General features: G+C 46.5%; 1 protein-coding gene across 1 annotated transcript; it reads right to left on the bottom strand.

The window, feature by feature from the left end:
* Positions 1 to 2,999: 2,999 nt before the first annotated feature.
* Positions 3,000 to 13,774, bottom strand: LOC130188052 (arginine and glutamate-rich protein 1-B). Its single transcript, XM_056406108.1, has 4 exons — positions 12,878 to 13,774; positions 7,493 to 7,718; positions 4,912 to 4,995; positions 3,000 to 4,397 (listed from the first exon to the last, which is right to left on the bottom strand). The coding sequence occupies exons 1-4, from the start codon at positions 13,201 to 13,203 to the stop codon at positions 4,233 to 4,235; spliced, it is 801 nt and encodes a 266-aa protein (XP_056262083.1). The 5' UTR covers positions 13,204 to 13,774; the 3' UTR covers positions 3,000 to 4,232.
* Positions 13,775 to 13,976: the final 202 nt, after the last annotated feature.

Here is a 13,976-nt window from a genome sequence, read left to right as displayed (position 1 = left end):
GGTTCTTATCTTCTTTTTTTCTCCCTGAAAGTGTTATTTCTATTTCTTGGGAGTTGTTCCTGCTCCGATGTGAGGTCAAAGGTCAGGGATGTCTATTTACAGATTGTAAAGCCCACTGAGGCACATTTGTAATGTGTGAGAACAGGCTATATAAAATAAACTTAATTTAATTTCATTTAAATGGTTCCTGACATCGAGGCTGTATAAATGTGAAAGTGTTAAAATGTGTGGGAACTTTTAAGAAGTTTTCATTTGTATTATTTTGTTACTGGACTCTCACTGACCAACACAATCATTCCGTTCTTAATATTCACGTGTGTGTATCATCGCTTCCTGAATTATTAAAACGTTATGTCAACACATTTTAAAGTGAATTCGAAGCCTAATTGAAACGGCTCACATTGACGTGTTGCGCAGACGCAGTGGGTGTTGTCTGTGGCTCTAATTAGAGGAGTAAACAGCCCCACACCTCCGGCAGCAGATCACAGAGACCCGGATGTCACGTGTGAAGCGTTGACACGTCGGAACCACTTAATTTGATCAGGCGCGTTCCTGCCGCCTCGGAGCGGCCGTTTGCTCCGCGGGCCGCGCGGAGAGCACCGGGCAGAGAAGTGAGGAGCCCGACCCCACTCTCCCATTTCCGGCCCTGGAATAAACACACAGAGGAGCGACGGCTTTCACCACAGACGGCGTGTTTATTGCAGCAGCGTGAACGACCCGCTCCTCTAACCCGGTTAAGGAATGTGCCAATTCGATTAACGGGACTGGCGCGCGGCTCTCTGATTACTACACGTTTAGTAGAACAATCACCACACAATATGTATGTAAAATTTGTAAATAGTTTATTGTGGGTTGGGACTTGCTAATTGAGTTTTCTTTGTAAAACAAACAAACGCACTCAATGCATTTGTAATCTTCTCTTTATTCTCACCGTAAACTCCCCACGCGCGTGTTCCGGTCGCCAGGCTGCTGCTGCGTGGAGCTCCTGCAGCATTCATGTGTCTGTTTAGTGAGAATGAGAACTGAACACAGCTCCACCGGCGGCGCGCGCCTGGAGAGGAACGCTCCCGCGCCTTTAAACCACCGCATGTCCTTCAGGAGGCTGGTAGTTTGAATAAAGTAACGGTCAATAGTACGTACATAATTATTATAATAATAAAAGCAATAAGTTCCGAATTAGCCATTCAACATATAGTTATTCGTTTTAACCTTCTGTATTTTAACAAGCAAAGGTAAACGGCTCTTTTGTTGCCCCCACTCATTCAGGTTATAATTCTCCCCGAGCGGCCGAGCCGAGCCGGGCCGAGCCGGGTGTCCAGGGGAGGGAGGATCTCTCCGGCTCTGTTGGACTGCGCCGCGCGACCCTCCACTCAGGCAACTTCACACACTTACTCATAAGATAAGCACACAGACAATACAGAGCAGTGTCGCTGGTCCGGCTGAACACTTAGTCCGTTTATTAATAATAATTTATTAATTCATCCCAAAACAATATTCAGGCATCACGCCTCTTCATTGGTTTATAACAAAGTGTTTCCGGATAATATAATGCGACCGGTTATGATGGACCCAAGCAGGGGCGGACTGGGGGGGAAAGTGGCCCGGGAGTTCCTGTCCGACCGGCCCACTCAATACACGACGCGTTGATATACCCATACCCAGAACATTATTTTGGACGATTACAAAGAAATTACATCATATGTTGTTTTTAAGAACATGTGGCTCCGCCAATTTCAAAGTCGGTGGTTTTCCAAATAAATCAGAGATTTTTAAATATTTTGAGGCACCTTCCTGCCGACACTTCTTTTTCTCCCGGAGCTTTTCAGCTCCACCTTTAAAGGATTTACGTGTTGGTGCCATGCTGTCGAATCACGCTCAAAAACGGCTTTGTCTGCGAGCGAGTGACGCTTGGTACCGGGCAGCAAAGAAAGAATGAAAAAAATATATATCAAGGCCAGAAATGTGTTTTATTTTGAAAAATGACCGGATACATCCGTCTGTTTGTCTGAGCCTCTTACTCTTGACACATGTCAAGAGGCTACGTGATAACTTTACCACAAACATGAAACTTAAACGTACTTTTCAACTCTGGATTAAAATGCAGGCAGAATATCCTGAAAGCTCTGAAAACCTGACAGCAACATCCAAACCATGAGTGTGAATACAGCTCGCGATCAGTAGTGTTGCGCGCTGGGTGAGTCAGTGACTTTAGGTGTTAGAGTAATTTAACGTGTTCTGTAAAGCATAGAATTTAGCCGGGGCCGCGCAAGTCAGAGGGAGGGCCGGTTGATGACGGAGATGGGCCGGCCACTATGGCCAGTCCGCCCCTGGACCCAAGGACACACTAGTGTGACCTCAGACACGTAAATATTACCAAGCAATTATTGCATATTTGTATAGGTTAAAAGAGAAAATAAGAATGATTCTTTTAATGTAGATTCATAGTTCATATTACCATTAAACAAAAATAGAAACCATGCTGACGATGGGTTTGAAAAGCAAAAGGCACCCTGATTGGTCTGGATGGTGTTCTTGGAGGCATGTTGGTGGCGGTCCGTGTTGCTCAATACCCTGGAGGCCCCGCCGCTCGGAGCCTCGATCACAGCTCATCTGGCGGCTGCTGAACTCCTCTAACAGTTTGACATCAGAGTAAAACATGCAGATGAACGTGGACGTTCAACCCGCCCGCAGCGCCCAGTGAACGAGGTTAGTCACGATCACCGTCTCGAACTGAAGATTCTAAATGACGGGAAATGGTCAAAAAGGTGGCGTTAACGTGGTGATTTGATGTGAATAATAATGACACACCTCGGCAGGTAGCCATTCAAATCCAGTCTCACGAACTATAATCTCAAATGGCCGAAGCGCCCCGGGGACATGCAACACCGATCTGGAGCTCTGATTAAAGCCCAATGCAAGTCCAGCCTAGGAAACAGTTTTGGGAGGAGTTCCTCTTAAAGAGACACACACAGTGTTGTAAACATACCACAAGTCATCAGTGGAGGCATTCAATGGATTGTTTTATTGAACTGTTCAGCCCCTTAACAATTGGGGGGAAATCACATGACAAATTCAAAATCCCACAACACAACAAAAAGTCAGTATACCCACCTGAGGTCAGCCTGCCTGTAACTCACAACCACAAACACACCAACACACACGCTCATTCTCAGTGCTGCTGACCTCTGCTTACCTGAACTTGTCCAACCTAAACGAATCAAGACTTACCAATCGGGCGCCTTGCCAAGTTCACTTACTACAACTAAACCGGGACAACACGGGCTGGATGGCTGGGTGCTCACCATGACTGGGACTTTTTGTTAACTGTGGGAGTCAGCACATCACAGCAAGGCTAATAAAATTACATCATACAGGAAATGTCCTCTCTCCTCCTCCTCTACCCCCCAGGCCCCACACACATCCTGTCGGAGGCTCCAGGTCGTCACGGGCGGCTTGGGAGTCATGGCCGAGTTCTCCTGCACCGCAGCAACCTCGAATCAAACCGAGCTTCACATTTCCCTTCAGCGAAACATGCTGCTGTCATTTAGAAAAAAATATATACATGGCAGACAGAGCTGAAGCAGAGCGAACAGTAGCTGTAGATTTACACGGTGAACAGAGCTCATGGGCAAAGGAAGCCGTGGAGGTGGAAGACACAAACCTGTCAGCTGGACGGGAAGTTAACTATGCTTTTATAGGCTGGCCGATAGGAGAACTTTAAAAAATGATGACAGGAAAACCACAGGCCGACTCCCAAGCCACGCATGAACCTTTACAGAGGACTGAACTAGACAGTCACACACACTCTGCTCCATCGGGGACTGATGTTCTCTTGTCGTCGGCTGGCTGTGACGACATGTCAGAAGAGCGCAGGCGCACACATTGCTCGATGTTACACCAGAGTTAAGACGTTCGGGGAAAGGGACATGTTAAAGCATTCTACATCAAAAGTTTGAGTTCCCTAAAAATAGAAATGAAACCGGTGAGAAAAAGAAAAAAAAGCACACGGTTGGTCTGTGCAGAGGGAGAGAGGGAGAGAGGGGGGAAACGAAGTGGGCCTTTCACAGGGAAGAGCAAGTTCACACAGCAGGCTGAGCCCCTTTCCTCGGTCTTCCTTCAGCACTTCCAAAACGAAGCGAGCGTTCCTCAGAGGAGGAGTGGGGCAGATTGATGGAGGAGGGCGGGCTGGGGGTGAAGGCGGGGCGGGACACGAGGACCAGGGGGGAGCAGTCTCATTCGGTGGCCTTGAGGGAGAAGGACAGCTTGGGCCTGGACTTGCCCTTGCCCAGGATGATTTTCTGCTCCTCCTTCTGCTGCTTTTGACGGTCCTGGTCCAGCTTCATGCGCTCCTCGTGAATCTTTCTCTGCTCCTCTACAATGCGCAACTGCTCCTCGGCCTGTCAAAAGCAAACGGGCGGCAGAAAGAACAGGGTCAGAACGTCTCTCGTCGGCTTCACAGCCCTGGAAGATCTCCTCCTCGTGGGCCCAAACGAGTCAGACTTGGACTTCTCCAGCCAACGCAGCAGAGTGATACCCATCATGTCAGAGCCACTCGATAGAGGAGCTGCTCGCCAAGCACGAGAAGTGACTCAGCCACGTTGTGGTGGAAGCCGGTTGGAGTTAAAAGACCCATATGTGACATTAAGAGCACCTCAACCAGGCTGGTTGAGAAGTGATTCCATCAGTGGATGTGATCAGAACCAGCACGGTTCAACCCAAAAATGTATGGATATCGATATGACAAAGAGAAAACAAGCCCCCTTTCTTGTGTTATTTTCTACAAACTTGGTTGTCAAGATATTTGACAACATTTATAAGAGGATAAATAGTTAGGTGATTGTGTACGTGATGAACAACATTTGAATGGGGGCTATGACTCCGACAGAAAGGGGATCAGCACAGAGGCCGTACCAGCTTGGCCTGAGCGTCGGCGATCTTGCGGTTATTCTCCTCGAGGATTTTTTCCAGCTCCTCCCGCTTAGATTTTTCTTCTTCCTAGACGGGTGACACGGTTCCATGTTAGCGCACAAAAAGGTTACAGCCGTAAACAAAGCACTTCATGGACATACACACACTTGCCTTCTAATTGTCACACACACACACCTCACTCATTACACCACGGAGAAGTTGGTTAGCCTCTCGCACATGACCACGATGTGTGGTATTCTTTGCAGTCATGCTGAATCGTTTAAAAAAATACAAATGGGGGCCAAAAGAATAAAGTAAGCAGAAGGAAAAAAACTGACCCACAAATGTCTTTCCCCTCCCTTTACGGCTGCTAGAAAACATGGAAGCTACGCCACATCGAGGCACTCGCTGAACTAATGTGAAAGACGTTAAAATTTAAACATGAATTCCCAAAAAAAGGGGGAGACCCACTCATCACACTCATAAATAGAAGACAGACAATTCAATCTAGAAGAAAATACAATTGCTGATTTTTTTTATATCATCATAAGCAAGAGAAAAAAAAAGGATACAAATAAAGGAGGGAATAGTTTTGGCTCACCAATGCATGTATACCTACGCATTTTCCTTGCCTGTGTACCTACACAACTGGCGAAAGCATTCGGCATTAAACGGTTGAATATTTACTGTCTCTTCCGGACTGTGTGGCCCCTGCAGAGACAGAAGCGCTCCCGGGGCGGGTGGGTAGGTACGGGGGGGATTCGGCCTGCGGCATTCCTCTTTATAACTGATCTCTGTACTGCTTAGCCTGAGCCTGCAGCCGCAGCCCACCCCCCCACTTATACGGGGTCTGTTTAGTTCCTTATCGGCGGCTCATCCCCACTGAGACGAGAGCCGGGTGAAGGCCTCGCGGTACAAAGTGGACCACGGGACACTTACAGTACAGGACAGAGTCACAGGGAGCGGAAAGGCTGCAGGCCGGCTAAGGTCAAGTGATAGTTAGGAAGTCGGTGAGTTGTGTTTGAAAAAACACAAACAAAAAAAAACACAAATATGTATTTACTAATAACAATATAGAACTTGGCAGCAACCCTATGGGAGAAGCAAGTCATGAGTACAAAACACAGTACATTGGTTTTTGGAGAGAGAAAAGGCCTCTTTAACTGTATAAGATAATAAATATTAGAGAAAAAGATGATATCTATGCTAAGAGATAAAAAGGTTAGACCAGAGATAGTTAACCTTGTCAAACAGGAAACAGGAAATGTAGCGGCCCGTCATTTTGTATCCAAGAGCAGATGAGGTCTAACAGAAGATTGCCAAAACAAGGGTTGTTAGGAAAGGTAAAGGGGGTGTAAAGAAAACCTGTACAGGGCAAACTGTCTGTGAATTAAGAGAATATGGCATCAACATTTCTACACATCAAATTAGATTTAAAATGTCAGAGCGAGAGAAATCTCCACCCACATAAGAGGAATGAGATTGTCGGCATCTATCCGAAGTGTCTTCATATTTAAGGCTGAGCTTTGACTTAGAGAAGGGGCCTGGCTGGTGAACAGAGCCGGGCACTCGGAGAGAGAGGAGCGGCCCAGTGAGTCCACTACACGTCTCACCCCATGAGGACCAAGCTGGACCCGGACAGGGTCACTAGGCCGACTTATTACTGGACCAGAAACAACCCCCTGTGGAGGGAGGCGGGGCTTGTCTACAGTTGTATTCCACTACTCTAAAACACAAAAGGGGACAAAGAAACCAAAGGGTCTTGTACAAACTGAAGTCTTTCAGAACTGCATAACAACAACAATTTCAAGGTTGTTAGAACATAAACTAAAGCCTGGATGATCAAGAGTTACCCTAACAGAGGCGAGTACTCGTTTTCAGCCGTTGATGTACAGAGACTGAAAACAGAATGCTTAGGAAAAGAGCTGTTTATTACATATTATTAACAAAGACGCAAAGTCGAACCAGGAAAATAAATGATGAAAAAGAATGACGTCAGTGAACTTATGCAACTCTGCCATGGCAAAACTCTCACTGGCAAGGTAGGAAAATGGTGGAAACATTTACTTTTCACCTTTAAGTGTTTAACAGCCTATCGTCACCCCAAATGCTCTCAGTGCAAAGCCTGTTAGGAGCCTGCAAGAACATAAAGAATAGATATTGGGGAGCCATACTTTTGAGAAGTAGGAGACGTGCCATTATTCTTATGAATGTGTAGCATTGATCCCCAGCGAGGAACATGCACAGTGGTTCATGTGCAGTTTCTCCTCTCACACATTTCAAATAGTCAGACATTTCCATATAAACAGCGACACTGACACTAAGGCTTTGTAACCATCAGGTACTTCTTTTCCCTGCAGGACGGCTACTTCCAGGCTCTGCATACCCCCTCCCTGCAGCGGCCAGATTACCTTCTGAAAAGTAAATAGGGGAGTGGGCCGTGCCTCCACCTCCATTGTCCCCTTCTGTTCCCCAGAGGCCGCAGTCAGAGCGGGTGACCGTGGAGGCGACGGGCACAGGGGTTATGGGGTGTGGGGGAGGCGTGGGACACGGAGGGGTTGCGTTCCAAACGACCGAGCGTTACCTCTCTGGCCTTCTGCGTGGCCAACTCGGCCTGCCGTTGCCTCTCCAGCTCCTCCAGCAGCTGCCGCTCCATGATGCGCTTCGCCTCCTCCACGCGTCGGAGCACCTCCCGCTCGATCTCGTCCTTCCGCTTCTCCAGCTCCTCCTCCACCCGCTTGGCCACCAGCTCCTCCACTCGCCGTGCCGTCTCCTCCTCGATCAGCTTCTCCTCGACCTCCAGCTGCCGGCTGGAGGAACAGAAAGAAAGAGGAATGAGAGGCCACATAAAGAGGGACGCTTCATAGGAACAGGATTCATCATGAAGCTGATCGACTCGGACCAAAGACAAACACAACCGGGAGCCGAGTGATTCACATTTGTTTTTCAGTCGCACAGGAACACCGTATCTGCAGCGTTGTGTCTTCCTCAGTGTGACACTTTTGGAGTGGAGTTCATTCCACTGTCCTCTCCCAGCAGGGCCGTGACGTCGTGGCCCACTGTGGTCACTCCCCATCAAACGCAGGAGCTCGCGGTTTGGATGCAGGAGAAGGGCCGAGGCCAGATGTCCGGGGGAGGGAACAAGTCCTGGAGCCCGTTGGGCCTCGGGGCGTCCCGACCTGGGAGGTGGCCAAAACACACCTGACTATTCTTGGCAGTAGGACTCAAAAGGGTTGGCCACCCCAGCACAAGAAGAAGGCGCCAGTAGCTCTGTGGCTCCCAAATAACATTCAGGGTTTTTCCTGCATAGAGAACATTTGGGCGCGCGCCTACGCCGTTTTCCCGAGCGCCTAAGGCAAAAAAAATCCACGATGGAAAAAAAAAAAAAAAAAAAAACTGTGTTCATCACGTGCATGTCAGCGAATATGTTCTCAATAGTATGTTTCAAGTCGGCTACAGCCGAACCCTCGTTCTGTTTTGATCAATAGTAATCGAGTTAATAAGCGTGTCTTCTTGTCTGGTCAATACGCAGCTGTGAGGTGAATGGACAGAGCGGCCAGCTGCTGGTCACTCAACAGCCCGACGTGCACGAATACACCTGGACTATATAGGGATGCACCGATCTGATCGGCGCCGATCCATATCGGCCAATATTCCCATTATCGGTTTTGATCGGCTCTCTCAAAATGGCGGATCAACCTTGGCCGATCAGATGACGTAACATCTGCGAGAAAAACTATCAGACGTTTCAATCGCCGCGCACCGCAACGGAGACGATGCACCCGGCGAGGACCGCAGAGTGAGAGGTCAGAGGGGATCCTCACCACCGAGCGGCGTCCCCGTCCCCCGAGTTGAATCTCTGGGTCGACTCAGCCGACTCTCACATGTCTGAGAGACTGATGTTCACGGTAAACGCATTCGATCTGGAGCGCGCGAGGGTTTTGAAAACGTTAGCGGAAGGATTTATGTGACAACATCCGATTTTGCAAAGTTAGCGGAAAGAACCACGTGAAACAACATCCGTTTTTCAAAATAAGATGTCGACAAATCATACACGAACATATAAAAGTAAAAAATGAACTGATTTTGTATCTTTAGAGATCGTTTCTGAGATTTAGCTTAAATTATGCTAACATTAAAACATGTTTACTGTACCAAGGAAGAGTTTATAAAGATAAGTCAGACTTTTGTATGTTAAGAAAAGTCCTGTATATAGATCTCCCCAAGAGTTCCAGGAGATGAATAATGCAGATGTGTTCCATACATATCTGAAATCCCCTACAATAGCAATCAAACAATTTTAATGTATCAATTTGGAAATTTTTCAAAGTAAAAGTCCTAAAAGTTTAAAGAAATCTGTAATTTCTTTCATGTTTGAGGTGCTTTATATATGTATTTCCTCATAGTCCTAGGCAATAATGCTACACAATAAATAGAATGCTTCAATCAACACCGTGATCGGTATTATCGGATCGGCAGATACTGATTTCAGTGATCGGCACCAAAAAACCTGATCGGTGCATCTCTAATTGTCAATCTATTAGCCTATCTAATTTAGCAAAATGATTTCCTCAAGCATTGCTTCCATAATTTATGGGGGGAAAAAAAAAACTACATAGATTTCTGCTAATTACAGTGGGGAGCACCGAAGACCCATTTTGACCCAGGAAAAACCATGACATTATTTTTCGTTTTTTCATTAAACAGTGTTCATGGTGCCCTCTGCAGTGCTCTCAAAGATATCCTGAAGTCTGTTCCTGCATTTTAGCTGAAGCTAATTAAAAGTGTGGAACAGGAGCCGACAGAGGTCAAGGTTCAAGGAATATGCATCATCACTAACACATTAACAGAGGGCTGTCAAACACAATTATATTAGTATTATTGCATTTGTTACAATAGAAAAACAAAGTGCATTTGTGTAGTGCATTTTTTTGTTTGCATCAGGAGGAATGTAATGGCACCAACTGAACACCCGTCTGCTGCGAGACATGCTTTAAGAAAATAGAGGACACATTGTCCATGGAGCTTTGTTTGAGCCCCAAGCGTCATCGATGTCTGTACGCAGAGACCCGGACCGCAGCGATGGAGCAACAGCTCCACAGATGTGTTGCTGGGTTAGCCGTCAGACTTTCTTCCTCCATCTGATGTTCATGCAACCAGAGATCAGGCAGGACTCGGCTGGGTCGTCGGGTTAGCTCAGCTCTCCTTTCGGTATCTTGATGCTGATCACCTATCCTGTTTACCTACTGCTCTTTGTTTCACTCTCAACGGGAAGCTATGAAGAGCTGTGAGGTGTGTCGTCACTCCGCTTGTGGCACAACTGTAAATATGCAACCCCCCCCTGCCTGAATCTGATTTCATTCAATCAGACACTGAAACAGAGACTCTACCAGGCCTGTCCTTATCCACCATGCTTGCGTCGTGATATTGACGTTTGTATACCTGGTCAAGTGGCCATGAAGCACTGGAAAAGACAATCGGGCTACCAGGTATGAGGCAGCAACTCAGATCTCAAGTGTGTGTGCTTCTGGCTACCACACACACACACACTCACACACACCACCAGCAGCAGCAGCAGCTTCCCTGTCCAACAGACAGAACCTAACGGCAGACGATAAACAGACCGCCATCATCATGTGTGTCGATCACGGCGGTGCTTTAAAGAAAAGGTGGCTGGCATGTCAGTGCTGATGGTGAATATAGTCCATTGAAGAAATAAGGTGTGCTATACTGACCATGAAAGCTAATCACTTCCCTTTTTATCTTCTTTTACACTCATTGAAAGTTGTGTTTTTGAATAAGGGTTAGAAATTGTTTTTTTTTAATCTATCAGATTAATCGAAAAATTATTCGACAGATTAATCGATTATTAAACTAATCGTTAGTTGCAGCCCTAAACTCATCATATAACACACTTACTTCAAACTGAAGAAAAACAAAATCACTCAAGTCTCTCCCTGTAACTCAGGTTAGGTCTCAATAAGTCCTGAGTTCACAGAGTATGGCCGTATGCCTGTTGCCCCGTTGTGTCTGCGGTGGCGACCGACCCGTGGGCCCCGGCTCTCGATCGTCTTTGAATGCAAACCATTAAATTATATAAACACAATGACAAAAATCTCCCTGATGATTTGGGTTGTCTTTCCCAGTTTCTTCAGGGTCATGAAGGCGGTCTGCAGCCTCCAGTGACTCTCTGGGCCGACAGCATCAAACAAAAACTGCCCCTGCTGAAAGGCAAACTCGTTTCCACTATTACTCCTCAGCTCTTTCCACTGTGGCCGTAAACGAGACCAGCTCCCAACCAGACATGGAGCGAGTGTGACTTATTAGCTGCGTCATCTATTTGTATTGATACAATCAATATATTTATGATGTAATTTATTCCAACAGCAAACAAAATTCATCTAGCCGCTCAGTTTTACTTAAAAAGTACACCAGATTGATGCATTCAACTTCTATATTTGAATATTTGTGCATTTCTTTCATATCATAATACATCCTATATATATATATATATATACACCCCAGGAACTAATATCTCAATGTCAGTGTGTTCCTCAAGCTGTGCAGCACCACTACTCGCATGCTTTCTTGCATTCATCCAACTAAACAAAATAAAGCATGTAATATGTGTCCGTCTGTGTCCTTTGCCCCCCCCCCCCCCCCCTCATTGTCCAACAGCTAACTGCAGAGCCAGCCAGGCCATTTCTACCGGCATCCAAATGGGAAGGAAGTGGTAAGGCCCGCCATGGCTTTCATTGATTGGCTGTCTGGGCGAAGTGCACCATTGAGAAGTTGAGAATATTTGAACTGTCATGTCTATGTACAAAAACATGAGATGAATATGGGATGCATAGGAAAACAGTTGTTTTGCGAGTGATGAGTCTTTAAAAAATTTGAATTAATTGGATATTTAGTCAGACAAGCACTAAAACACCTTCAGGGTTCAATTCATGGCAGGGATTTGTTCCCGTTTTTTCTTAGGATGTACATTACAAATGTTGTTCATGACATGAATTACCCCAGTATGAAACTGTCAAAGCGATATATAACATACACCCAGTTGTAGAGCTTCTGGGTGGCCATTGGCCCGTCTTCGAGTCTGCTGCACAGGCAATACACCACTTCACGTAGGTGAGAGGTGGAAAGGATGAACATTCTCCGGAACTCACATCATCGAGAACCTCACCTGGTCACACAGTGCACTGCAGAGCATTACAGAAGGCCCAACAGCGACTGTAGGAAAGTTGTCAATCTCAGCAACTTCTCTAGATGTACGATGGAGACCGTAATCACAGGTGGTATGTAACTGCACTGCCCAGGACAGGAAGGCACTCCAGTGTGTGAGCAGACTGCACAGTTCATCTCAGGAACAGCCTTCCCCTCACTTCATAACATGTCCTCCACCAGGGTCAGCAGGAGAGCACACAGCGCAGACTCTGCGGGCTCCGGACGCTCCAGGAGTCTGAAGGACCACGAGGCTGACAGCAGTGTGTACCTGCAGGCCACCGGGCCGGTGAGCCGCTGCCTCAACGAGCCCCCTGCCCGTTAACTGTGCGTATGAGTCGAACATATGTGGAATACAGTGACGGTCTATGACAATAACAGATGGACAGAAAAGCAGGAAAGATAACTATTGTTCTTGTGTTTTCAAAGTAGTCACTCCCTCTCCCTTGTACGAACTAAATATCATAATTTGCGATTAATAAAACCTACCAGCTATTTAAAATCTAAATGGCTTCATAATTAAACTAAAACTGAAGGTACGATAGAGCTGTAGAGGCGAGCTGGCCCCGCAGTGGACCTGTGGAGCTGACGTTAGCATAGCATGCCTTGGCGGCTAGCTCGCTAGTGTGCAGAGCTAACGCCAGCTACGCAACTAGCCTAGCATTTAGCTTAGCACATACTGCGCTTGAACATATGCAGCGTTATGCAACACCGAGTCCAAAGTAGGTTGATGAAATGAACTCACATCTTCCTCTGTCTTTCCATCTCGACCCTTCGTTCCTCCTCCTCCTTCCTCTGCTTCTCGTCCAGAGCGTTCCTCTTGCTCAGAGTCCTGCCGAAGATGTCGATGCGCTCCGGCGGCGTGGCTGCTCGCTCCCTGCGCGCCGTGGCTGTGGCGGAACGGGAACGGGAACGAGACTCTCGGCGACGGTTCCTTTTGGATTCTCGGGACTTGGACCGCTTCTTGGACCGCTCCCTGTCTTTGGATCGAGAGCGGCTCCGTTTCTTGCTGTGCTTGCTGCTTTTGGAGTGTTTAGACCTGGACGAGCTGCGGCTCCGAGAGCGGCCCATGGTACCCACCTCCACTAGCGGTAGTAGAGCGCTTACCCCAAACCACTGTGTCTTGTGACTGATATGTGGGCAATATCTGGAATTCCGTTCCGCCCGCAATTGTTCAAACTTATTATTAACAATAACTGATCAAGAGGAAGTTCTTCAACGATTCTGCTTTGGAGAAATTATCATTCAAAACTGGTTGTTTTTTTGCCCTGCTAACTCTCTAAAAAGAAAGATGGCGGTTTGTCGAGTTAGGAGTTTCCCAGAAGACACCGCGGGTTTCGGCAATTCCCGGAGACATTCGGGATTGCCCAGTCAAATCAACACATACAGTCCTCAAACGTGACCTTTAACGTTTGGAAAATATTGGTTGTATAATGTGTTGGGAAATATGTGTTTTTACTGGCTTAGTTTAGAACAATCCATGACATACGTGTGACTTGAAAAATATATTCAAAATATATATATATATGTTTTGTTGTTGTTGAATGACACACCTATATGGGCTCTAATTAATATACTATCCAGATTTTCTTTTCAATAATCTCTTTTTGCTTAACGTCAAGTGTGTGTTTTGTCTGAGATTTCAGAAGAGTCCAATCCAAGCACATTCTGTAATATTGTCAAAATTAAAATGGGAACCTTATATGACACACTCCACTTCTAGTTTACTTCAAAAACATTCCCGGAAGTTATTAATGTATATTGAGTATGAGGGCCTATGTAGTGTACTTAAAAAGATGAGGCTGGCAACTTACTATTTCATATTTAAAGAAATTACATGTGGC

The sequence above is a fragment of the Pseudoliparis swirei genome, chromosome 23 (genome assembly GCF_029220125.1).
Source record: "Pseudoliparis swirei isolate HS2019 ecotype Mariana Trench chromosome 23, NWPU_hadal_v1, whole genome shotgun sequence".
NCBI classification, from domain to species: domain Eukaryota; kingdom Metazoa; phylum Chordata; class Actinopteri; order Perciformes; family Liparidae; genus Pseudoliparis; species Pseudoliparis swirei.
The sequence above is the reverse complement of the archived record's forward strand: the minus strand, read 5'-3'. Positions and strand labels throughout refer to the sequence as shown.